Genomic DNA, 26,916 nt, shown 5'->3' with positions numbered 1-26,916 from the left:
GTTTTAGGGCGGAAGTAGTCCCTTCCTGGCAGGGAAGGTTGCTCTAGGAGTTGTCTGTCGATGGTTTTTCTGTCCTTGCCTTTTGCGCGTGGAAGGCGAAGCGTGCGCTGGGATTGGAAGCGAAGCCGGAGGGAGAGGGCCCGAGCATGGAGGCCCCCGGGGTGGCCCCCATCGGAGCCCAGTGAGTACTGGGCACTGCAGACCCCCACTCCTCATAACACCTCCCTCGGGACCCCTCCCAAGGGAAAGGGGCCCCCTCCCCTCAACCCACCCCCAGAGGTGTTTCACCGTAGAGAACATCTCTTTGGCCCCCACAGGCACAGACTCAATGACAACCCCCCAACAGGCCCTGCCCATAGAGCAATATTTCCCCGTGTAAAACTGTCACAGACACCACCACCACCAGAAGACCTTGTTCTTCAGAGGACAGCATCTCTCTCACACATACACCCAGCATTTCCTTTCTGCTGCCTGCATGGCATTCAGTGGCTTGCTCTGTCTCCTGCCATATTTACATTTATATCTTGCTCTTCCTCCAAGGAGCCCAGAGCGGTGTACTACATACTTGAGTTTCTCTTTCACAACAACCCTGTGAAGTAGGTTAGGCTGAGAGAGAAGTGACTGGCCCAGAGTCACCCAGCTAGTTTCATGGCTGAATGGGGATTTGAACTCGGGTCTCCCCAGTCCCTGTCCAGCACTCTAACCACTACACCACGCTGGCACCACCAAGATGCCACCCACCCACCCATCAGTGCCCTCCCTTAGGAGACAACCTCTGGGTATCTGCAGCAAAAACAACTCCCTGCTAAGCCCTTTTTTGGGACAGAAGATTTGGAAACCAGCCCGACTTCCAGTCAGCATATCGGCTCCGCCCAAGGGCCCCGTTAACTTGGAGTGTGAAGTGTGGGCTCAGAGGCCATAGCTTTGACCAAAGCTTCTAGCCCTCCTGTAAGCTTGGAGTAGAAAGCAGAATGACGTGAAATGGCCGCAAAGCGTAACAAGGGGTCCCTTTCTCCCCTTCTAGCTATCTCTCGACAAAAGAAGAGTTCCACGCCTATCTCAACCAAGGAAGGGAGTCAAGAAATAATAAAGAAGAAGATGGCGGCGAAACTGAGAAGGGCGTCGGCAGTGATCTGACTGAGCCTCCTGCCAAGCAAAGTAAGCTTGAAGAAGATGGGGAGGAAGGGAGTCTCCCGGAAACAGCCACCGAAGATGCAAAAGAGCCTCAGGGACGGAAGAGGGCCCGGGGGCAGAACAAGAGCCGGCCGTGCATGAAGCCGACGCACTACGAGAAGGACCGCCTGTGCCCGTCAATAGTCCAGGTAAAGCGGGTGCATTTGTGTGAGTCGATCTGAGATTGTCTGCATTGGGATGGGTTGGTGGTCTTTGCCTGTACATACCTCCCCTAGATACATAGGAAGCTGCCATCTACTGAGTCTGACCATTGGTCCATCTAGCTCAGTGTTGGCTACTCTGACTGAGAGTAGGGATGTGCCCGGAACCATTCCAGAGGCGGCAGGGGTGTTCTCTTAAGGGCAGGGGAGGGTACACTTACGCCTCCCGCCTCATTTCCCCCACTGGCCAGGTGCATAACTATAATAGGGCAAAGGGAGACAGTTGTCTGAGGGCCCACTGCCTTGGGGTGGCCCCCAGAGGCAAGTCACATGACTGACTCCCCCAGCCACGCACCCACCCGGGCTTCCTTCAGTTGTATTCATCCTCTGAAACTGATGTGAGTGTTAAGACCTGGAGCTACCAGAACCGCATGTCTTTCTCTAGTACCATTAAATGTCTTGCATCATCCACAATTTACAAAACCTTAAAAAAACAACAATTTAGGATGATGTTCTGTTGTGGCACATAGGAGATATATATATACACACACTATGCTTTTTGTTAACACTATTCAGCTTCATTTAAGATTTCTTTACTTCATGAGCTGAGCTTCAGTGGGGGTGGCATTTTAGAATCTTGTCTCTGGGCCCACTCCAACCTTGCTACGCCCCTGCCGTTGTAGCAAAGCCCCTCGGGGCAGCATTGTACCTCCCTGCCGCCCCATTGTCGTCAGCCAGAAGTACCGGGCATGCGTGTGTGTGCCCCTCACGTGCATGCGCACTCCTGTCTGCTGTGCACGCACGCACATGCAATGGATGCACATGTGCCCGGTACTTCTGGCCGGGGACAACAACGGGGCAGCAGGGAGCTTTGCTACAACGGAGCGCTGGTGGGGAAAATGCCGCAGGAGGGGTAAGTGCACCCTCCCCCGCCCTTAAGGGAACACCCCTGCTGCCTGCGAAAACTGAAAATGGCCCCGGAGGCCGATATGTTTTTGAGGCCTCTGTAAAGGCCTCTGAAACGTTTCAGGCTCAAGCCTAGCTGAGAGTGGCTCTCCAGGACTTCAGGCAGTAGTTTTTCTCAGCCCTTCTTGGAGATGCTACTGGAGATTGAACCTGGGGCCTTCTGCATGCTAAGCAGATGCTCTACCCCTGAGTTACGACCCCATCCCGCAATCTGCATGACAGAAGCCTTCAGAGGAGGCTTATGGGAGGCGAGCTGGTCTTGTGGTAGCAAGCATGACTTGTCCCCTCTGCTAAGCAGGATCTGCCTTGGTTTGCATTTAGATAGGATACTACATGTGAACACAGTAAGATATTTCCCTTAGGGCAATGGTTCCCTATCTGGGAGCCGCCAGATGTTGCTGAACTACAACTCCCATCATCCCAACTCACAATAAATTGTAGCTGAGGCTGATGGGCATTGTAGTTCAGCGACATCTGGAGGCTCCCAGATTGGGATCCACTGCCTTAGGGGATGGAGCCAAAGCTCCGTGCTAGAGCATCTGCCTTGCATTCAGAAGGTCCCAGGTTCAATCCCTGCAAGCATTTCCAGGTAGGGCTGGGAGAGGCTCCTACCTAAAACCTTGAAGAGCTGCTGCCAGTAAGTATAGAGTAACATTTATAGTGTTGCAACTCAAATTACAGTGTTTCTATGTTATTAGTCATGGGTTTTTGTTATTGTGGTTAATGAAAGTCTGGAAACTGCTTTGAATATTATTATTTCTTTGTATGCCATCTCTGTGCAGAGCACTTACAGGAAATGAGAAGGCAGGAATGATTGTAAACCCCTCAGGGCAGGGACCAGTATTCTCTCTAATAGGGAATCCCAGATGTTGTTGACTACAACTCCCATAATTCCTAGCCAAAGTCAGTCGCACCTGGGGATTCTGGGAGTTGTAGTCAACAACATCTGGAATTCTCTGTTAGAGGGAATGCTGGCAGGGACCAGTCCTCTCATTCTTTGTAAAGTGCTGCATGCAGAGATGGTGCTCAGTAAAAATATTTTGAAATAACTAGCGCTACTGGTTCCTTTCTTATTGAAGGAACGGGCGGATAAGTGCTTCTTTGGCTCTCAATGCCATTTCCTGCACGATGTCAAGGAATATTTGGCCAAGAAGCCACCAGACCTGGGTGACTGCTGCATCCTCTTTGAGACGTTTGGCAAGTGCATTTATGGAGCCACATGCCGGTTTGCCCGGGCCCACTTTGGAGAAGACTGCAAGAACGTTATCAACGTGGACCGTTTGAAGCAGTGGGAAGGGAAGCCAATGGTGAAGAACAGCCTTAGCAAAGAACTCCAACAGAAACTGCGCAAAAAGAAAGTCTCCTTCGAGAAGTCCAATGAGTACCTTCGTAGCCTGGCCAAATGCAACCATACCGGCGGGGCCAGGGGCCATGTCAAAGGTGCATCTGCCATGGGAGAGAAAGGGACCCCAAACTGCTCTGCTTCCAAAGGAAGTGCAGAAGATGCAGATTTGGAAGTGGCCAGAGAGGAGATGCAAAAGGTGGCCGGCACGATAGAGAAAGACGTACCCTCCTCAGTGGTGTTGGAAGATCCATGTCAACCAGTGTCACCCGTGGAATCCACACTCAAGGCAGTTGGTGCTGTGATGGATGAAGATATTGTAAAACTGAGGCCATGTGAGAAGCGGAAGGTAAGTAGGTTTGAGTTTGAAAATCAGGACAAGCCAGCAAACTGATGGCCCTCTAAAATGGTACTTCTCATATTTTTCTGAATCCAAGCTGCAAGCAGTATGAATGGTACATTTGGAATTTTGCACTATGCACTGTTATTTTATTTTATTTATTTAGTGCATTTTTATACCGCCCTAACTCAAGGTCTAAGGGCAGTTCACAACAAATAAAAACTAAACATTAAAATCAATTAAATATTTAAAACAGCTTAAAATAAATCAATAAATAATCCAGAAGTTAAAAAGTTACAAAGTTAAAAATGCTAAAAGGCCTGGGTAAAAAGATAAGTCTTTAGAGACTTTTAAAAAGCTGCTGGAGATGGGGAGACTCTTATTTCCACGGGAAGCACGTTCCAAAGTCTCGGGACAACAACAGAGAAGGCCCGTCCCTGGGTGGCCACCAGACGACATGAAGGTAGCTACAGATGAGCCTCCCCTGATGTACGCAGTGGACGATGGGGATCATGCAGAAGAAGACGCTCTCTAAGTACCATGGGCCTAAGCTGTTTAGGGCTTTATAGGTTATAACCAGCACTTTGTATTTTGCCTGGAAACTTATTGGCAGCCAGTGCAACTCCTGTAATATAGGAGTAATATGGTCTCTTCAAGATGACCCGGAGATCAACCTGGCTGCCTCATTTTGCACTAATTGCAGTTTCTGGACTACGTACACAGGCAGCCCCATATAGAGCGCATTGCAGTAATCAAATCTGGAGGTTACCAACAAGTGTACTACTGTTTTGAGATCATGAGCTTCAAGAAACGGACGCAGCTGGCGTATCAACTGAAGCTGATAGAAAGCGCTTCTGGCCACTGCCTCAACCTGGGAAACCAGGGAAAGGTGTGGATTAGGGATGCGCATGAACCAGTCCGGAGGCCATGTTGAAGGCCTCCGAACCGGTTCGGAGCCGGACTGGTCCGGCACCGAGGGGGGGGTCTACCTTTAAGGGCGGGGGGGTAGAACTTACCCCTCCGGCGCTGTAGTTTTAAGCCAAGTTTTTGGGGCGGCAGTGTTCCTCGCTGCCGCCCAATGCCCCCCGTCGTCACCTGGAACTCTCCGTAATTGCAACACGCATGTGCGCGTGGCGACGCGCGCACGCCTGTCGCCGCCGAGTGCGCACGCGCCGCCTACGTCACACCGTAGGTGGCGCACACACAGTGGTGACAGGCGCACGCGCGCCACCGCATGCGTGTTGCAATTATGGAGAGTTCCAGGCGACGACGGGGGCAGGGGCGGCAGCGAGGAACGCTGCCGCCCCAAAAACTTCGCTTAAAACTACAGCGCCGGAGGGGGAAGAGCGGCAGGAGGGGTAAGTTCTACCCCCCTGCCCTTAAAGGTAGACTCCCCCTCGGTGCCGGTCCGGACTGGTCCGGACCATGCACATCCCTAGTGTGGATCCAGAAGCACTCCCGAACTGCGTACCTGTTCCTTCTGTGGAAGTATGACTCCATCTAGAACAGGTAGATCACTATTGCTTCCCGAGTGACGACCCCGCACAATAAGTACCTCCATCTTGTCTGGATTCAGTCTCAGTTTGTTATCCCTCATCCAGCCCATTACTGCTTCCAAGCAGGCATTCAGGGAGGATATGCCTTCTCCTGATGATGTTGACATGGAGAAATAGATTTGGGTGTCATCAGCATGCTGATAACACCCAGCACCAAATCTCCAGATGATCTCTCCCAACTGTTTCATGTAGATATTAAAAAGCATTGGAGACAGTATGGAGCCCTGAGGGACTCCTTATAAAAGCTCAGATTTTGAAGAGCAACAGTCTCCAAGCGACACCATCTGGGATCTGCCAGAAAGGTAGGAGCGGAACCACTGCAAAGCAGTGCCTCCCACCCCCAACTCCCTCATACGTTCCAGAAGGATACTATGGTCGATAGTATCGAAAGCCGCCAAGAGATCCAAAAGGACCAACAGAGTCACACTTCCTCTGTCAAGTCCCAATTGGAGATCATCCATCAGGCCAACCAAGGCAGTCTCCACCCCATAGCCCATCTGAAAACCCGTTTGAAATGGGTCTAGATAGTTAGTTTCCTCCAAGACCACCTGTTGCTGGGAGGCCACAACCCTCTCAATCACCTTGACCAACCATGAGAGGTTGGAGACAGGCCTTTAGCTACTAAACTCAGGGGTCCAAGGCAGGCTTCTTAAGAACAGGTCTAATAATTGCCTCCTTTAAACAAGGAGGCATCCTGCCCTCTCTCAGAGAGGTATTTATAATTGCCACCAGGCTCTCTACAACAACCCCCTTGCCAGATAGTATAAGCCACGTTGGGCAAGGATCAAGCAGACAGGTGGTAGGACGCACCGTTCCGAGCAGCTTGTCCACATCCTCGGGAGTCACAAACTGAAACTGATCCAGTCTAACCACACCAGAGGAGTTGCTGGATACCTCTGCATCTGACACTGCGATAACTGTGGAGTCTAAATCTTGATCTAGATTTAGATTTGTTAATGGTTTCTTTGCTTGTATTTTGTATGTTGCTTAGTGTATTTTTAAAAAAAGAAAAGAAAAGAAGCCTATAAAGGCTCTGAATAAATAAACCATGTACTTTTGGAGTGGAAATTGCCCTCTAGAAGAATTGCAGAATATTACAGTTGAAAGGGGCCTTGGAGGTCTTCTAGTCCAACCCCCAGATCAATGCAGGAAACTGCTAGAGCATCCCTGAAAGATGGCTGTCCAGCCTCTGTCTGAAAACCTGCTGTGAAGAAGAGCCCACCACTGCACGAGGCAGATCGCCCCACTCTCCAACAGTTCTTACAGTTAGGAAATGTTGTAGCCTTCAGGGATGCTAATGGAGATTCCTGCACGGAGCAGGGGGTTGGACTAGAAGACCTCCAAGGTCCCTTCCCACTCTAAAATTCCCTGTATGTGGAATTCCTGCTAATGCCTGGCCTATATCTTCCTCCTTGAAATTTCAACCCACTAGTTCTAGTCCTGCCCTCAGGAGCATCAGGGAACTAGGGATGTGCACGAACCTGTTCGGAGGCCCTTGTATGGGCCTCTGAACAAGTTTGAACAGCCAGTGGTTCGAAAGGTTCGAAGGCAGGGCGGGGATAACTTGAAGGGCATTTCCCCCACCGGCGCTCACTTAAAAACCAGTCCGGCAGCGTACCTCCCTGCTGCCCTGTCCTCTCCTTCGACCAGAAGTAACCCGTGTGCGCATGTGCACGTGTTACTTCTGGTCATTTCCAGTCCAAGGAAAGGACGGGGTGGCAGGGAGGTACACTGCCGCCCTTCCGGACTGGTTTTTAAGTGAGTGCTGGTGGGGGAAACGTGGCGGGGGGGAGGAAGTGCACCTTCCCCCGCCCTTAAAGTTATCCCCCACCCCCTGGGCTTCAAACCAGCCCTTGCCAGTTCTGTGCACATCCCTACAGGGAACATCCTTCTTGTACGTGATAGCCCTTTAGATAGTTGAAGACAGCTATCATATCTCCCGTTAGCCTTCACTCTTCCAAGCTAAAGAAGGCAAGTGGTGAAGGGTGACTCATGCAGATGTAGAGCGGGCACCCTCCTCTGGGGGAGATAACTCTGCTGCACCCAGGATCAGGAAGGGAGGAATGATCCAAGCATGCCCAACGCATAAGAGCTGTGGCAGAATTCTCCCTCCCCAGGTGAGGCGGATGAGGCAGAGGCCAGGCCAGAGCAGTTGATTAGCAGCCTCCTCTGTGGATGGCCTAATGAGAGCTTTTAATTAATGTTCTTCTTGTGGCATGCTGGCAGTTCTCTTGCGGCAGTCTATGGCACCCTGGCGCACCATTTGGGGAGACTGTGCTAAGAAGGGGTAGAATTAGTAGAAACCATTTAAGAATGACAATAAAGTTCCAAGGGATAACTCTCTTAGCCTGTTGCCACAAAAAAGCAGTAGGCTTGTGCAATCTTAAAAACGTACTGTGGCAGAATTTTTTTTGGACTTGAGCATACTGGCCGATGGTTGCTGGGTTCACATGTAAGGGGGAAATGGTTTCCCACAACAGGAATGAATTTTGGTGTTCCTGTCTCCCCTGCCACCAGCAAGACGAAGAGAACAAAAGTTCTTGCTTTCAGCTGCAAGTAAGCCACTCTTCTGTGTTATGTATGAACTGGGGGATCCATGGTTTACTTCAAACTACAATTAGGTAAAACAGACTAGGATCAAACCATGGTTTCAGATCCTGGCTTTCACACTTCCCCAAGTGCATACCTTACACAGAACTGCAGTTTTCTTCAGAGTAAAATTATTGGAGGCTCATTCATATAGTGCAGGGGTCCCCAGATGTTGTTGGATTATAACCCTCATCATCCCCAGTCACAATGGTTGATGGGAGTTGTAGTCCAACAGTATTTGGGGACCCAAGTTTGGGAATCCGTGACATAGTGGAAACTATGGCTTCTCGTTACGTTTGATCCCAGCCTCTGTGTTTGAGAGGCAGTTATATACACAGTTTGCTACTAATATTTCACTTGGCCCTCTTCATTTTTCCTTCATGTTTCATCACCCAGTTGGATCTCCAGGGCAAGCTCTACTTGGCTCCTTTAACAACGGTATGTCAAAATCAATGTACTCTGCATGTGACCTGAACATTTAATGCTTGCCATCTGATGCATGAGATGAAAAACTCCGAATGTGAGCTCAGTTACTTCATGCACATGTGTGCGTCCCTGATTGCTAGTCTCACTTTGGCCATTATGGCCATGGGTGATGGGAGTTGTAGTCCAATAACATTTCTGCACCCCAGTTTGGAAACCACTGCCTTTGGGAACTGTCTGCTTCCTCCCATGAAACCCCCTCTGAATTCTGAAATCAAGATATTATCCGATGTTCGGTGGGCAAGGACAAGAGATGGGCGTTTTTGTTGTGGTACTAGAATATTGAGCACCTTCCTAGGAGCGATCTACCTGGCTCCATCGCTGGCTGCTTTCCATGAGGTGGTTGGAACTGGTTTGCCTAACACAGGGTTTCCCAACCTCAAGTTGGGTGAACTACATCTCCCAACACCCAAGCACCCAATTTTTTCGTGGCTGGCAATGATGGGAGTTGTAGTTCAGAAACATGTGGAGGACCCCAGGTTGGGGACCCCTGTTCTAACAGGTGTATTGCTGTGGAGTGGATTGATCAGTTGTCCCATTTGTGGCATCCAGGCTGCAGACTGACTCTTTATTGTCTGTCACAGGGTTTCCCAACCGTGGGTGCCTGAATGTGGTTGGACTACAACTCCCATCATCCCCAGCCCCAGTGGCCATTGTGGCTGGAAGTGATGGGCGTTATAGTCCAAGAACAGCTTGAGACCCAAAGTTTCGAACTCCTGGGCTATCAGATGCATGTTACAGAGGGGGTTAAAAGAACACAGGGTGGAGGGGCAACAACACTTTTTGGTTTGTTTTTAGAAAATCAGATTCAAATATCTGCTTGGTTTTAACAAACAAACAAACATCTTTCTGCAGTCCAGCTGAAGGGTGGAAAGAAAGCCGAAATCAGTAATAGAGCAGGTGAAAACTGCCTGGCCTTTGGCTTCAGGGCTGTTGTGGGGGTGGCTTTTGCAGGCTGGCACTCATGTGGGTCTGACAAGACAAGCACTTGAAGGAGGAGCTGTTGAAGCAGCAAAGGCTGGCTGGAACTGGAGAGGTGATGTAGGAGCCAGGAGTCCCGCCCCTTCCTGGAGCTCAGGCTGGCCCTGATCTCAAAGAGGAGCCTGAGCCGACCTCCCTTTCCTCCTGAGTATCCCATCAGGAAGGAGGCCCTGAGCAGGGTTCGACTCTGGAGTTGGAGTTTAGTCCTGGCAAGGCATCAACCTCTGCTCTTGGATTCCTGGGGGTGATGTGGGGAGCGGTCCATGGGATGGGACAGGAGCCTTGTTGGGGGGGGGGGGTGAGTCCCAGAGTTCCAGGGCTTCTCCACGTGGGGCAGCAAGCTCTGGCTTCTCAGGGATGGATCTAGGGCAGGGTGGGCAAACAAGGCCCTCCAGTTATGTTTGAACTACAACTCCCATCATTCCTAGTCACCATTTATTTTGTCTGGGGATGATGGGAGTTGTGGCTCACCAACAGCTGGAGGGCCAAGTTTGCCCACCCTGATCTAGGGGCTTTCTTTAGGGCTGGGTCTTGGCTTGGGTGTTCTACTCCTCCTCCAAGAGGGTCTCCTCTGAGTAGGAGTCCTGATGCCTCCTGACAGCCTTGTGTGGTGTCAAATGAGCATGAGTGTGCAGAAGCTGTGATCTTGGGTGTCTGGGCCCGTATTTAATCTGTGTTCACTCAAGGGGTGCCAGAAGCCAGCATGCAGATAACCAGAAATGCCTCGTCTCTTCTATGGGTTTCAGTGTGGCAACCTCCCATTCCGGCGTATCTGCAAGCGGTACGGGGCAGACATCACCTGCGGCGAAATGGCTGTGTGCACAAATCTGCTTCAGGGACAGTCATCCGAGTGGGCATTGCTGAAGCGGCACCACACAGAGGATCTCTTTGGTGTTCAGGTAACTCAATGCCTGCAGGAAGAGGAGAAGGGATCGAGATCAGAGGTTTTCTGGATCAGTTCCCCATTGCATGCAGAATCACACAGAACCCTTTTGCTTGCCATGCAGATACGAACATGGGAAGCTGGCTTATACCAAGTCAGACCCTTGGTCCATCTAGTTCAGTATGGTCTACCCGGACAGGCAGCAGCTCTCCAAGGTTTCAAGCAGGAGTCTTTCCCAGCCCTACCTGGAGATGCTGCCAGGGAATTGAACCTGAGACCTTCTGCATGCAAAAAAAAAATAAAAAATGCTCTAACACTGAATTATGGCCACAGCCCCATCATCTCTAAAATGAATACAGTGGAGGTTCCATTGCTGCTGTCATGGCAGTTCCTCCAGGAATGCGTCTTGTCCTTTCTTAGCCTACTTTCCAGTAGGTTTATGAGATCACCCGGCATTTCGTGTGTGTGTGTGTGTCTGTGTGTGTCTCTCCCACTCCCCTCATCAACTTCACAGTGCTTGGTCCAGTATGCCTGGTGTGCCTGCCTGGACCAATAGAGAGAGCCAGCATGATGTAGTGGTTAGAGTGCAGGACTGGGGAGGCCCGAGTTCAAATCCCCATTCAGCCGTGAGACTTGCTGGCTGACTCTGGGCCAGTCACTTCTTTCTCATCCTAACCTACTTCACAGGGTTGTGGTGAGGAGAAACGTAAGTATGTAGTACACTGCTCTGGGCTCCTGGGAGGAAGAGCGGGATATAAAATGTAAAAAATAAAAATAAATAAAATAATAATAATATGAACAAAATCGGGTACAGTTGTACAGACATCTCAACGGCATAGTTTGTGATGATGTCATCTATCCCAATTCAAGATGACAGCCACATAAACATTTGAGGTGCAAGTACGCTAACTTCTGGACTATCTAACCGATTTGAACCAAATTTGTACCATTGTACTGAGTGACACACAGGGACACCTCAGTGGTGTAGCTTGTAATGATGTCATCCTCGATCCAAGATGGTAGACACCAATGTTTCCTCTAACAGGGATTCCTAGCTGTTGTTGACTACAACTCCCAGAATCCCCAAACAAAAGCCTTTGCAGCTGGGGATTCTGGGAGTTGTAGTCAACAACATCTGGGAGCCACTGTTAGAGGGAACACTGGAGGGAACACTGGTGGACACATGGACATTTGAGGCACAAGAGGTCTAACTTGTGGACCTCAATTTCAACCAGATTTAGTCCAGAGGTAGGGATAGTGAAAGGGAAGTAGGCAGCTTAGTTCTTACTAGAACAACTTGTTAAAAGCTGTGGAAGTGAAGGTAGAAAGAGCAGACCCAGCACACTTTTGTTTTAAATACAGTCTCCTCCTGTGCTGAATGTGTATGAAGTGTTTCTGGGGCTTTGTGCCATGGTCCATTGCATCTCTTGCTGGGAGCTGAACCGAACCCCTGTCCCAAAACTGCTTCAGGGAGGTTTTTCTTTTTTAGGAAACCAGAACCTGAAGCTAAAATCTCTCTGCTTCCTTGAATTTGAGCCAACCTAAACCAAGGTTTTGCATTTCCTAAATGCAAAAAGTGGGAACTGATAGCTCAGGGGGAAGGCATCTGCTTTGCATGCAGGTCCAGTCCCTGGTAGCATCTCCAGCTAGGGCTGAGAGAGGCTCCTGCCTGAAAACCATGGAGAGCTGCTGCCAGGGTCGCCTGAGCCAAATGGACCAGTGGTCTGACTCAGTATATAGCAGCTTCTTATGTTCTTAATTTTGTCTTAATATGTACTGTTTTACTGTAAACTACCCAGAGACATAAGTTTGGGGTGGTATATAAATACATTCGATAATATCTCTTGACATCAGTTGTGCTTTCCTTTTGCAGCTGGAAGGTGCCTTTCCGGACACCATGACAAAATGCGCAGAGCTTCTGAACCAGGCCATCGAAGTGGATTTTGTGGACATCAATGTCGGCTGCCCAATCGACCTGGTGTACAAGAAGGTAGTGCAGTGCCGAATCCGTGAAGGGGGATTCTAGTATTTCACGGTTCTGTGTGTCAACCATGAAGCGATGCAGAGCCCAAATTGGCCTGCCAGCAGTCTCAGGCTCAGGCTCTGGATTCTCCAGTGCAGGGCTTCCCTGCCTTGGTCCCCTAGAGGTGGTTGGACTCCAGATCCCATCACCTTCTACCACAAGGGCCATCTGGGGACCCAAGGATGGGAACCCCTGCTGCAGGTCCTTGGCATTATTGCTGAGAAAGGCAGAGGTGCCGTGAGACTACCTGGCAGGAGACTGGATAGGCCAACGGTCTGACTCCGGCCTTTGGGACACTCCCACCTTCCCGCAGATAGAAATCTAGCCTATCGGGCTTCTAGCCTCGCCTTCTCATGACCTGCTAGCTTTCTGTGTGGGGATTGGTTGGTTGGTTAATAGGTATGGAAGGGCACATGTTCATGCAAGCCCACTTTGAAGCGGGATGGCCCAAACGCCCTCATCAGGAACTAGGAGAGAGTCATTGGAACATAGGAAGCAGCCTTAGACCTCTGACTCCGTATAAAGCTGCTTCCTATGTTCCAATGACTCTCGCCTAGTTCCTGCAGAGGCAGTCAAGTCTGGGCCGCCCCACTTCAAACTGGAACTGTGGGCTTGCACGAACATGTGCTCTTCCAAACCTGTCCATCAACAACCAGTCCCCACACATAGAAAGCTAGCAGGTCGTGTATTGTCTACACTGTCTGACGGCGGCTTCTCCAGAGATTCAGGAAAGAGTCTTTCCCAGCTGGTTCACATATCCCCATCCAAATGTTTCATTTAAAAACAAGAACAGTTGATCAGTCAGTTCAACTTGGCTTCTGGGACTGGGTCAAACAAGTGAGCCAGGATCCTGCAATGGTTATGCCCTGTGTCTCCCATCAAAGGCCGCAGAGCTGGATGCCGAGGAGAGTTCTGCTGCATCAGAGAAGGGAGAGAAAGAGTGCCTGTTGATCTCTCGACGTGGAGTTCACCTGCCTGTCCTTTCTCTCCCCAGGGTGGAGGCTGTGCCTTAATGTGTCGCACCAACAAGTTTGAACAGATTGTCCGAGGCATGGACTCGGTAAGTGGCTCCCAGTGAAGCTGCGTTTCTTCAGCCTCCCTCTTCTCCATGCTCCTCCTGTAACTTCATGCCATTTGCAAACTTCGACCATGTATTTATTGGCACTGATTTTTTGTTTTGTTTTGGTTTTTTGCTGTAAAGGGCCCAGCATAGGTTCTTGGGGATCATGCTGCATCCTTCGACTTTCCATAATTTGATATCTAGGCCAAGGATTCCCATCCTTGAATCCCCAGATGATGTTGGGCTGCAAGTCCTATCACCCCTGCCTCTGACACTTGTGGCAGAGGATGAGGGGAGTTGTAGTCCAGCAACCCCTGGGGACCCAAAGTTAAGAACCCCAAGAGAGCCAACTTGGTATGTAGATAAATGTATCCCTACCACCACCAGATCATGGACGACAGGTCTTCCAGTGGCTATTAGTTAGGATGGCTAAGTGGAGTATCCATGGACAGAGGCAGTTTTTCTCACTTTCAGGCAAGTGAACTGGAGAGGCCTTGCTAGCTATGGTTGGAAACAGGATGCTGGCCTAGAAAGACCCTTTGGACTGATCCAACAGAGCTCTTCCTATGTTCTTATTAGAGAACATATCAAACCTCCATGCTCAGAAGCAGTCAACATGAGAGTACCAGATTTTCAGGACAGATAGTCCCTGACAGGCTAGGCAACTTTCTCTATGGTCTGAAGCAGGGGTACCCACCCTTGGGTCCTCAGTTGTTCGTGGGCTACAAATCCCATTATTCCCAGCTACCATCGTCTTTGGCCATTGTGGCTGGGGATGATGGGATTTGTAATCCACCATCATCAGAGGACTCACGGGTGTTAACCCCTGATCTAAGCTGGCCTTCAGATTTTCCATCTTGCAAAAAGTCACAGACTTAAAATAGCTTTCATAAAAGAGCCTTTGCTACAGGATCTGGGCATCAGGGCCTGTAAGTTTGGAATGAGCTTCAAAGCCGTTCTTTCTCTAGCCAGATTTCCTCTTTCTTTGCCAGGTGTTGGATGTTCCCCTAACTGTGAAGATCCGAACTGGAGTGCAAGAGAAAACCAACCTGGCTCACAAAATAATTCCAAACCTCCGAGAATGGGGAGCCGCCATGGTCACGGTAGAGTAATGTGTTTGTGTCTTACGTGGCAGCCTTCCTTGGGTTCCGATGATCAGCTACGGAGCAAACTCTAGCACACATTAATTCCTCTGTGGTTCTTGACAAGTGGGGAGCTGAGGTGTAGAGGTGTCAGGAGTATTGTCTGCTCTTCAGCTCCTGATCCCTAACCATGGTTAAGAAACTAGAAAGTAGGCTCTGGAATTCTTTTCTCTCTTCTCCTCCCCCGCCCCTTCTGCACCACACACGTTTTCTGTCAGCCATAACCCAGTATGACACTGTAACCCTGGTTTGCAAATCCTGGTTCAGGTCAGTGCAAATGTAATCCTGGTTAAGAGTGTCAGGGGGCAGAGAATGGGAGGAATTGATGCAGGAGAGGAGGGCCATGTGATTTGGCAGCTCAATCCAAATTTGGTTAAGAGGCGGAGTGGTAGCCCTGTGCCACTATCCAACATCTTGTTTGTCTCAGTGTCCACCATAGTCCAATATCTTCTTTCCCTCAGTGGTCAACCAGATGCCTCTAGAAAGCCCACAAGTAGTAGGTAAAGACAAATAGTCCTCTCTTGCTGTGGCTCCCAACCACTAGTTTTCAGGGGCAGACTGCTCCTGACACTGTGGGTTCCACTTTTAGCTATGGCAGCTAATAACTATTCTCTGTGCTCATAATGGAAAACTTCGAGCATGGTGAGATTTCTTGATTGATTCAGTGAGTGCCAACTAACTTTTCTGACCCTGTTAGCTTCATGGCCGATCCAGGGAGCAGCGGTACACAAAGATGGCAGACTGGGACTACATAGCAGAGTGTGCAAAAATTGCCAGCCCAATGCCTCTCTTTGGTAAGTAGTTTTGGATTAGTTTTCTTAGTTTCTCTGTGTTGGTGTCATTCCCTTAGCCCAGGGGCTCCTCAAGCTTGGGTTTGCAGATGTTGTTGGACTACAGCTCCCATCATCTCCTGCCACAAAGGCCATTGTGGTGGGGGGTGATGAGAGTTGTAGTCCAACAACATCTGCAAACCCAAGCTTGAGAACTTGAGCCTTAGCAATCACTTTGAGCCTTTTGTACCTTGCTCCAGCATTTGCATTAACAGTTAACTCGCCACCACCATGTTTTGCTTCTTTCCTTCTCCTGTACAGGAGACCCCATTATCCATGGGGTTTCCGTTCCACGGGGGCCCCATGGATAGTGAAATCGCAGATAACAGGGCATTAGGGCAACAGGGATCGGAGGCTTAGGTTCTTGAGGTAGCAGGGTGAAAGTGCTGCGAAGGGGCTGGCGAAAACAGGATGAAAAACAGATGGGAAATGGGGGTGTAGTGCCCCCCCCATGCTCTCTGTGTCCCCGCTGTGTGTCCAACAATGCCTCCCCCAAGTGTTTTTTTAGTCATGTTTTTTTAGCAAAAAATCACGTCTCTCTCTCTTTCTCCCCCCCACCTCCATTTTTTTTAAAACAAACAGGAGCCACAGGTTCTCCTGTGTAACTAGAACTCGTGTCCACCCAGTGAAACTGAAGGGCAGCAGATTCAGGACAGACAAAAGACAGCTTTTCTCCCCACATCACATAACTTAGTTCGTCAAATTTGCTCCCACATCTTGATGAAGGCCACTACATCAGTATATAGGAAGCTGCCTTCGACCGAGTCAGACCCTTGCCCCATCGAGCTCAGTATTGGCTACACTGACTGGCAGCAGCTCTCCCAGGTTGCAGGCAGGATTGTTTCCCAGCCCTACCTGGAGATGCTGCCAGGGACTGAACCTGGGATCTTGGGCATGCAAAACAGATGCTCTACCACTGCTGGTATGGCCTCATCCCATACATAGGTGACATAGAAAACAACAGATTCATGGTCCGTCTAGTATGGTCTGCTCCGGCAATAGCGCTCTGATTGGCAGGACTTCAGACTGAGGGCTGGGCAAGACCCACCTGGAGACGCCAGGTATTGCACCTGGGACCATCTGCATGCACAGCAGGGCCTCATTCACTGAACTATGGAGTCTCCCCTAAATATATGACGCTACTGCCTTATACTGAGTCAGATCATTGGTCTCTCTAGCTCAGGATTGTCCGCACTGACTGGCAGCTGCTCTCTGGAGTTTCAGGCAGGAGTCTTTCCCAGCCCTACCTGGAGATGCTGCCAAGGATTGAACCTGGGCCTTCTGCATGCAGAGGAGATGCTCTACCACTGAGTTGTGACCCCTGCCCTCTGCTAGCTTTGACCACTTTAAAAAAGAGTTAAACTAATCCATGGAGGAGGAGAGGTCTATCCACAGTGGTTTGCCATGATGTGGGACCTCCGTGTCTAGGGGCAGTCTACCTCTAGGTAACAGTTGCTGGTGGCCATATGAGAGAGGAAGGCTGTTTGCCTCGCACCAGGCTTGGGTGCCTTCTTGAGCTGTCATGCTGGACCAGATGGACCCTTGGTCTGACTCAGCAGGTTATGTACATTCTTGTACATTGACACTTGACAAGCAAATTGGCCAGTTTTCCCAGTCTAGGTTTTTTAGATCTGGCCAGATCTTAAAAAAACTAGACTGGGAATACTGCCTTCCAACCCTCAGAAGGACCTGAGGTGGATTATACCTCATTTGAGAAGGGAATTTTTTTAAAAAATTGTTTTCAGTGTTCTGCAACTCCATGTTCCAGGTCAGGCTCAGCCTTAATGAGGGCAAGTGCCCTGTGATGTTTCATCCACCCCACCCCCCCCTCATAATATTGTTTAAAATTGCAGTTTATACTTATACAGATATTGGATTGTTGTCAACTCCAATTTCATTGCATAAGAAACTGAAAGGACTGTGCATTTATAGTGCTAGGTGTCAAAGAGACCCCACAAAATGTTCTTGTAATACTGTAGTCACTTTTTATGTTTACAGACCAGACAGAACCTATTCCTTCCATTTCCTCTGGGAAAGGAGCATAGAAGCTGTATACATAATATCTTTTCTAAATTCATAATAGACTAGGGGTTCCCAACTTGTGGTCCTCCAGATTTTGCTGAAGGCATCTTAATGCCAGCCTGGAGGCAGTGATGGGCTGGATGAGGGATAACAAACTTAGATTGAATCCAGTTGAGATGGAGGTACTTATTGTGCAGGGTCGGAACAAGAGACAGTTTTGATCTGCCTCTTCTGGATGGAGTCACACTTCCCCGCAAGGAACAGGTACGCAGTCTGGGGATGCTTCTGGATCCGAGCCTCTCCCTGGTGTCCCAGGTTGAGGCGGTGGCCAGAGGTGCTTTTTATCAGCTTCGGCTGATTCGCCAGCTTTGTCCGTTTCTTGAGATAACAACCTCAGAACAGTGGTACATATGCTGGTAACCTCCAGACTGGGTTACTGTAATGCGCTCTATGTCGGGCTGCCTTTGTACATAGTCCGGAAACTACAGCTGGTTCAGAATGCGGCAGCCAGGTTGGTCTCTGAGTCATCTAGGAGAGACCATATTACTCCTGTATTGAAAGAGCTACACTGGGAGGAAATTGTGTATATATTCTCAAAGCCAGCGTGGTGTAATGGTTAGAGTGCTGGACTAGGACCAGGGAAACCTGAGTTCAAATCCCCATTCAGCCATGAGACTAGCTGGGTGACTCTGGGCCAGTCACTTCTCTCTCAGCCTAACCTATTTCACAAGGTTGTTGTGAAAGAGAAACTTAAGTATGTAGTACACCGCTCTGGGCTCCTTGGAAGAAGAGCGGGATATAAATGTTGTAATAATAATAATAATAATAATGAGGTACAATCCACCCTGGTTCCTTCCATTGGCTAAGAGCCATTGGTGGACCAGAGGGTGACTGGCTCTGAGCCTAATCGGGTCTTGTAATCGGGTGGCACCAAAGGGAATGTGAAAAAAATTGGTGATTGAGGAGATGGGACATTACAGCAATGGGCACGTTCAAGCCTCCATTGTTAAGCTCAATGTTTCTGTGGAGTCTCTGCCTCGTTTGCAGACAAGACCGTTTCTTTGGTTTGAAGCAAATTTCCATGCAAAGAAGACCCCATGAATTTGACCTGGGGCGCATGGGAAGCTTTATGTGCCGAGGGCAGGAGCTATTTGGAGAGGCAGGGTAGAGTACAGATGGGTCTTGTGGTAGCTGGTGTGTTTGTGCCCTGCTGACCCTGTCTGTCTCCTCCTCCTGGCACAGGAAATGGGGATATCTTGTCGTTTGAAGATGCTAACCGAGCCCTGCAGACTGGCGTTTCGGGGATTATGATCGCAAGGCAAGTGACCTCCCCTCCTTTGCTTTGTGCTGGACAGAGAGAGAAGAAGCCGCCTTTGCATAAGAGGGGATGGGAAAGTGGCCCCCACCGCTGAAGAACTTTCCCTTCATGCTCCCTGCGTGTTTGTTTCTTCACCGTCTAGCCCAGGAGCTCCCCATCTTGCGTCCCCAGATGTTGGTGGACTACAGTTCCTATCATCCACAGCCATTGTGGCTGGGGGTGATGGGAGTTGTACATACTGTAGGAGCATAGGAAGCTGCCTTATACCGAGTCAGACCCTTGGTCCATCTAGCGCAGTAGTGCCTACACTGACTGGCAGCTGTTCTCCAGGATTTCAAGCAGGAGTCTTTCCCAGCCATACGTGGAGATGCTGCCAGGACGTGCACCTAGGACCTTCTGCATGCAAAGCAGGGACTCCACCACTGCGTTACGGCCCTGATCTTAAAGCAGACAGCCCTTATATGCCATCACCCATCCAATGCAAACCAAGGTGAGCCCTGCTTGGCAAACGGGACAGTTCACAACTGCTACCACAAGCCCGGCTCACCACCTCCGCTCCAACTATGTCTGGGGACCCAAGATGGGGGAACCCCGATCTGGCCCCTCCCTGCCGCCATAGCTCGATCATAGAGCAGCGGCTCCAGGATCCCTTCCATTTCTATTGTTCTGTGACTCTACATGCAGAAGGCCCTGGGTTCAGTCTCCAGTAGGAGGGCAAGGCCTGGATGGCTTTAAGAGGGGTTTAAAGACATTCATGGAGGACAGGGCTATCAATGGCTACTGATCTGGTGGCTACAGGCCACCTCCAGCCCCCAATTCCAGCAATTTGCCTCTAAATACCAGCTGCCGGGGAGCAACAGCAGGAGCACAGGCCTGCCCCCCTCTCTTGCCTGTGGGCTTCTCAGGGACCTCTGGTGGGCCACTGTGAGAAGCAGGATTCTGGATTAGTTGGGCCTTGGGCCTGATCCAGCAGGGCTTGTCTTGTGTTCTTAAGGCCACTCTCTTCCTGAGACTTTGAAGATCTGCTGCCAGTTGTTGGTATTGGTGGACCAAGGTTTAGTTTTGCATCTCCAGATGGGGTCTTTCTTGAGCCTGTGACCGTGGATGCTCTCACTCAGATGCAGAGACTGAAGCTGGCCCCTTCTGTCCCTACAGTGGTCTTGTGCTGAACCACTGGACAGTCCAGTCAGACACATGGGCTGGCTGAACGCCTTTGTACCTGAGACAGGGCACCCCCTTTTTCCACACAGTGGCAGCCAGGAGGCAGGTGAGGTGGCGGGGGCATCTTGCGAGCCTGCTAGTCCCCCAAGAATCTGCTGCTTGAGGCAGCTGGTCTGCCTCGCTTCAAGGAAGGGCTGCTCCTGAATGCTTTCTATCTTTCAGAGTCTCCCATGATAGTCCAGAGTTGCTGGTTTGGAATGAGAATTTGTGATTACAGGTTTGGGTGAGCATCACCCTTTGTTCTATCACAGTAGTTGTTCTTCCGGTCCACAGGGGGGCGCTGATCAAGCCTTGGCTCTTCACGGAAATCAAAGAGCAGCGGCACTGGGACATCTCGTCTAGCGAAAGGCTCGACATCCTGAAAGACTTCACAAACTACGGCCTGGAACACTGGGGATCGGACACACAAGGTGTGGAGAAGACCCGGAAGTTCCTGCTGGAGTGGCTCTCATTTCTGTGCAGGTAGCACCAGCACCTTGTTCAGCTCTTGCACCACGTGTGTTATCTTTCTGGTCTTATGGCCACAACAGCTAATCTCAGATTCCTGAGGAGGCTTTCTGCATGCAGTGATTCGGGTTTTCCAGAACATTTTGAATGGAATTTCTCTCTCTCTCTTGCATAAAATTTGTATAACTTTTTCTAAGAAAATTTCCATTTCAGAGGCAGGATGCCTCTAAATATCAGTTGCAGAGGAGCAGCAGCAGGAGAGAGAGAGCACACATTCAGCTCTTGCCTGTGGGCTTCCCAGAGGCATTTGCTGGGCCACTGTGTGGGACGGGATGTTAGACTAGATCCAGCAGGGCTGTTCTAATGTTCTTATCGTACCACACACATTTCCCCAACATCCTAAATAGATTATGATCAGATTTAACACATAGTTTGCAGTGGTGTGGTGTGGGAAATGTTACATTTCAGAAAGTATTCCATCCCGCATGGTTCTATGCATGACATCTGTTTGCACAATGAAACTAGAGCGATAGGGTGGAGCTGGCCAGCGCAGAGTTAGATCAATGATGCTCTAGAGCAGAGGTTTGTAACAGGGGGTACTAGTACCCCAAGGAGTATATGAGGGGCTCTCAGAGAATACCCGAAGTCTCCCCGCTTCCCGATGCTGCAGCCACACTATTTGTTCCACATCTGAGGAGCGTTGGATTGATATGTCCACTGTAGAAGGGGAGGGAAGAGGGTGCAGATCTCCTCCTCAGCTCCTGATGGGCTGGCTACATGCTAAAGCTCAGCATACCCCTCCCTTCAGCCTAGCAGGCTTCAGAAAATTAACACTGAGTATTCTCATTGACTTGTCCTGTTAATTTAAGCAAGAATGCTTATGAGTAACATGGTATGGACATGGGCCAGTGACTGGAATAGCCTGTTTTTCTAACCATAACACTTAAATGTGTGTGTGTGTGTGTATGCATATTGTGTCCACGCACACACTTATAAGTTGCAGGTATGAAATAGGTTGCTCCTGTCACTGGCTCACATCCACACTAAGTTACTCATAAGCAGACTTCTTGAAATTAATGGGACAAGTTTACTTGTTCTATTAATTTCAGTGGCAGTACTCACGAGTAACTTAGTCTGGATGTAAGCCAGTGACTGGAGTAGCCTGTCTCATTGTGTGTGTGTGTGTGTGTGTGTGTGTGTGTGTACGTACACACACACACACACACACACATATACACACATACAGGAGGACTTGGTTAATCACAGGTCCAGCATTTGCGGTTTTGCCTCAGCATACACTAGAGAAAAGGGGTTAAAACCGTGGGTCAGGGGTGACCAGAAATTTCCTCCAAGGTCATTTCTAGCTGCCATTTTGAGCACCAGAGCCATTCTGTGGCTCGTTTGCTAAAAAACAATGGGGCAAAACCAACAATTTTCAGCCAATTTGGGGTGCCATTTTCACTCATGGGCACAGTAGGGCACTTCTGGAAGTTATTTGAGGGGGCGGGGAAGAATTGAGATTTTTGGCCGATTTTGGGCAGTCCGGAACTTGGAACAGACACACCCTTTCTCAGAGCCCTAATACTCCAGTATCCACGGATTTGATCTCTGCGTCCCAACCCCCAGAATGGAACCCCCGCAAATAATGGGGTTCTCCTGTGTATGTGTATATACATGTGTATGAGGTATGTGTGTGAGTGCATATATACATATTCACTCTCTCGCTCTCTCTCAATCACTCTGGGGTGCCTGAGCTGAAGGTTTGTGACAGAAGGGTACACTTGTTTTAAAAAGGTTGGGAGCCCCTTCTCTAGGAGAGAGGTTCTGAAGCTTGGGTCTCCAGTTGGGGGACCACAACACCCATCATCCCCCTTGTGAAGGCCCTGGTGGCTGGGGATGTCCAACAACATCTGGGTCTCAAGTGAGAATTCCTGTGCTAAGCATGAAGCAGCAGTAGCATCAGCAGTGTCAAAACCACAATGGTGTTAAGAGGTACATCTGTGTTGCTTGTTTGCATTGGGAAGGTACATTCCAGCCGGCTTACTGGAACGCCTGCCTCAGAAGATCAATGAGAGGCCGCCGTATTACGTGGGCCGAGACTACTTGGAGACGTTGATGGCGAGCCAGAACGTGGACGACTGGATTAGGATCAGGTAAAAAAAGATTCTGGGGCAGAGCAGCGATGTGAGAGTGGAGCCTTTTGCTCTGCTGCTGTTTTAACATGGGTGAAAAAGTCCCATTTCTAAAACTAAAGCAAATTAGCAGCATAACGAATGGGTCGGATGCCAGACCAACTAAGCAGTGTCAAGGTTAGTCATGGCCTTCCCCCCAACATGGCTGTCACCTTCTTCATATGTTGTGTCCACATAATAAACCAGTCAGTGAAAGGGAACAAGGTTCTGCCTACAGGCAAGGTGTGATGTGTGTAGAACCCCTTTTCACTTTTTGCTTGAACAAGTGGCGGTTGTGGGGAAAGCCCATTGATTAGAACTAGGAGGCAGGGGCCATAGCACCTGCTTGGCTTGCAGAAGGTCCCAGAAAAAGTCCCTGGAATCTAGGTACATAGGAAGCTGCTTGATACAGAGCCAGACCCTTGGTTCATCCATCTCAATCTTGTCTACGCTGACTGCCAGTGGCTGTCCAGGCTATCTGAGGGGGGTCTTTCTCAGCCCTACCTGGAGAGGCTCAGGGATTGAACCTGTGACTTTCTGCAAGCAAAGCAGATGCTTCTTTTTTGAGCAATGATCCTTCCCCTATCTGACGGATAGAACATGGAAATAAACCTGCCAGTGACCAGTCGAAGGCAGCTTCCTATGGACACTGGCAAGATTTATATCCCTACTAGCCGACCCCGCACAGAGCATCTGTGTGCTCTTTGGGGCCGGTGGTTACCTCTCCCCCCCTCTGCCCCAGTCTCTGCTTCTGGGCCCAGCTGCCTCTCCTCCCCACCGCCACTTCTGCACCCCCTCTTCCCCCCCCCACCCCTGGGCCTTGCCTGCGCGGATGGGCTGGGCCCGCCACTGCCTCTGGCCTCTGCAGCCAGGCCTGCCGCTGCCGCGGTGACCAATCCCCCTCGGTCCACTGCCCAGCCAATCAGCTGGGGGCTGGGACGCACATTCCAAGGCACACCCAGGAGAATTAGATAGGTGGATGGATGGATGGTAGAGCCCTTGCTTTGCATGCAGAGTTTCTAAGCAAAATTTTGAGGTTGACTCTGCCATATAAACCATACCACCCAATTTACTTACTGTATTCTATTTTCATAAAGCCAGAGTAAAAATTCAAGGGGGGAAATCAGTAGTCTGGATAGTTTATTTCATTCTGGTGCCTCTTGTCAAGTGTCAAGTGTGAATATATATATATATATATATATATATATATATATATATATATATATATATATATATATATATATACACACACACACACACACACACACACACACACACACACACACTGTATATCTATCTATCTATCTCCTGGGTGTGTCTTCGAATGTGCGTCCCGGCGGCCCAGCTGATTCGCTGGGCACCGGCACACCCAGGAGACCAGAGGCATCGGCGGCATGGCCGGGGAGGTCAGAGGTGGCAGGGGGCCCGGCTGTGGGGGGAAGCAGCGGCGGCGGGCCTGGCTGACGGCCACAGAGGCAAGCGGTGGTGGCGGGCCCGGCTGCGGTGAGGCAGAGCGCCACTGGCTGCACCTGGCAGCAGCGAGGCGGCGGAGAGGCTGCGCCAGTCGAAAAGGCAGCACCTGGCAAAATGGCAGGCCTAGCTGCAGTGAGGCAGAGCGCCGCTAGCTGGACCCAGCATCAGCAAGGTGGCGGAGAAGCCGGGCCAGCCAAAGTCGGGAGAAGCGGGGGGGGGGACAGAAGTGGCGGTGGGGAGGAGAGGCGGCTGGGCCTGGAAGTGGAGACTGGGGGAAGAGAAGAGGTAACCAAAGAGTGCACAGATGCTCTGTGCGGGGTCGGCTAGTAAAATTAATATTCAAGGATGCCTGTGCACGTTGGCCCCTTCCAATATGATGCTGACCAGGGCTGCAAGGAGGTATGCTGCAGCCCCGCACCAGCAGTTTTGCGGAGCGCACCAGCCGGAGGGAAGCGGTGGGGCGGGTAAGGGCACCCTCCCTGCCCCCTTAAAAGAACCTCCCTCACCTCCGAACTGGCTCGAATGCTGGACTTTAAAATGCCGGACTCATGCACATTCCTAAATGACAGTATTTGCATTCGTTATAAAATGAACCTGGGTTCAGGCCCCTCAAATGCAGGGGACAGGTAAAAAAGGTATAGCTGTGCCTGTGTTCAAAACAACATGTGAATCAGTGCGCCATGACATTAGCCTGTGCTCACTTGCTCTGATGGGCCACTGTTGCTGCAGCCCCCCACCTCCGCTCACCTGCATCCTCTCCCCGTCCCAGGTCCCCACTCACCTGCTGCCTCTGCAGCAGCTCCACTAAGCCCACTGTAGCTGCGGCCGGCTTGCTAAGGTTTGCCAGCCACGGGCCCATATGACATCACAGCCCAGCGGCCGTGGCCTGCTGCAGGCTTAGTGGAGCTACCACGGGGATGGCCGGTGAGGAGTGGCATTGGCACTCAGCAGCCCAGAGCAGTTTGTGTCCATGGATTCACATCTGATGTGACTAACTCTCTGTATCTATTGCACACTCATTCAAGTGTTGAACATAATGAGCCGGGTCTCATGATCCGTGAGACCCAGTTTCTTCGGGTGAGCAGAGAGAGCGGGCTTAGCCCGCTTTCCGCACTCACGAGCAGGGAGGGAGCCCTGGGTGGCTGGATCGGCCGCCCACATGATTTCCGGCTCCGTGATGGAGCCGGCGGGGGCTGGGGAGCTCGGGGGCCACATGGCCCCCGGAAGCCCCAGTATGCCCTGCGCAAGTGCGCAGGGCATATTGGGGAGACCCCCGGAGCCAGGAGGCAGCTTTTCGCCTCCCAGTCGGGGGTCTACTCGCGAGTAGCCGCGGTGCGGAGCTGCACCGCGGCTACTCACGAGCAGATAGCCCGGGTGTGTGGAGCGCTCGCTCCGCAAACCCCGGCTAAGGGCAGGGGTTCTCGAGCGGGTTGCGCGCTCTAGAACCACCGGGCTCGCAGACAAGCCCAGTGGTTTTGACGATCTACAAAAATCAGGCTAGGCTTTCCTAGCCCGATTTTTGTGATCGTCAGACTAGTCCCAATGTGTGAATAAGGCTACAAAGACTCTCTTCCTGTAAGCTAAAATGCCCTTTTTAGCTCCCTGTCTGTGAGACAGGCAACACAGATATGCACTTCCCTTCTCTTCTCGAGTTTTTCTAGATCCTTGCAGAAATGGAGGAAAACCGCACGTGGTAGTTTCAGCATGGTTGCCACATTGATCTCATATCATGGGCATGTGCTTCCAGTGCTGTATGTGTTCTCATTCTGGACCAGAGACCTGCCTGCAGCTGCACTGAGTGCTCTTGCAGACGTGCGGCACCAGAGGAAGACTGAAACAGATCTGTTTTCCAATACTGCTTACGCTCTCTCTTTTCCTCTCTTGCAGTGAAATGCTTCTGGGTCCAGTTCCTTCCAACTTTACTTTCCTGCCAAAACACAAAGCAAACTCGTACAAGTAGGACAGCCAGGGTGGAGCAAGATGATGGAGTGCCCTCTCTGCTTGAGAACTCCGTGGATACTCTGTGGCTCTTTTGTTTAAATAAAAGAGAGTTCTATTTTTAATTTTAACTGCGATGTCGTCTGAGGGGTGATTCACCCCAGCCTGTCTCTGGCTCTGGGAGTGCTGGCTGCCCTCCAATCGCTTTGAGATTCCACCCTGTGTGTGGGCGTGTGCTGACACGGTCCCAGGTTTTAAAATCTTTTTGCTGGCTGGGAGCTTTGGAAGCTGGTTCACTGACGTGATTTCTGCAAAACCCCGTTTCCTAAGCCTCACTGACCAGTTCTGGTTCTGAGGGGCTCGTTTATTTCTATTGTGCTTTTTTAGGCCCCAAGTTCTTGGAAGGCAACTTTGAGGATGGCCTGTCGCTGCTGGTCGAGCACATGCATTGATGAATTGCAAGAGGTTCAGAGGAGGACAGCCAAGATGAGGAGGGGTCTGGAAACCGGGTTCTGTGAGGAATGGTTGAAGGAGCTATGCATGTTTAGCCCAGACTGGAGAAGGCTAAGGCGGGATATGTGAGCCATCTTCCCATATCAGAAGGGCTGCCATGTACAGGAAGGAGCAGAGTTGTTCTTCCTGAGGACTAGAAACTACAGGGAAGTAGATTTGTCCCCTGCCAACTGAGCAAAGAGGCACCTCTTTAAAGAGGCGGGTCTCTTATTTGAGCAGGGGGAGAGCAACTGGCCCTCTCCATCCCCAGCCCAGTATCCTTCCAGTGGCTGTTGCTGGTGTGT

The 26,916-nt window shown here is 50.4% G+C and overlaps 1 protein-coding gene across 1 annotated transcript; it reads left to right on the top strand.

Moving 5' to 3' along the window:
* The first annotated feature begins 12 nt into the window (after positions 1-12).
* On the top strand, positions 13-26,250 carry DUS3L (dihydrouridine synthase 3 like). Its single transcript, XM_053303346.1, has 13 exons — positions 13-181; positions 1,025-1,322; positions 3,380-3,991; positions 8,524-8,565; positions 10,338-10,490; positions 12,348-12,464; positions 13,492-13,557; positions 14,550-14,660; positions 15,397-15,493; positions 18,794-18,869; positions 20,364-20,552; positions 22,562-22,690; positions 26,069-26,250. Exons 1-13 carry the CDS (start codon positions 147-149, stop codon positions 26,139-26,141), a joined length of 1,998 nt encoding a protein of 665 aa, XP_053159321.1. The 5' UTR covers positions 13-146; the 3' UTR covers positions 26,142-26,250.
* Positions 26,251-26,916: the final 666 nt, after the last annotated feature.

Source organism: Hemicordylus capensis, chromosome 2 (genome assembly GCF_027244095.1).
Source record: "Hemicordylus capensis ecotype Gifberg chromosome 2, rHemCap1.1.pri, whole genome shotgun sequence".
In the NCBI taxonomy this organism is placed as follows: domain Eukaryota; kingdom Metazoa; phylum Chordata; class Lepidosauria; order Squamata; family Cordylidae; genus Hemicordylus; species Hemicordylus capensis.
The sequence above is the reverse complement of the archived record's forward strand: the minus strand, read 5'-3'. Positions and strand labels throughout refer to the sequence as shown.

What these genes read in the sequence shown, in the direction of transcription:
- DUS3L (XM_053303346.1), top strand. Translation starts at nt 147, where the DNA reads ATGGAGGCCCCCGGGGTGGCCCCCATCGGAGCCCA. An exon ending in GTGGCCCCCATCGGAGCCCA is followed by an intron (nt 182 to 1,024) that starts GTGAGTACTGGG and finishes CTCCCCTTCTAG; the next exon opens with CTATCTCTCGACAAAAGAAG. An exon ending in ACTTGGCTCCTTTAACAACG is followed by an intron (nt 8,566 to 10,337) that starts GTATGTCAAAAT and finishes TATGGGTTTCAG; the next exon opens with TGTGGCAACCTCCCATTCCG.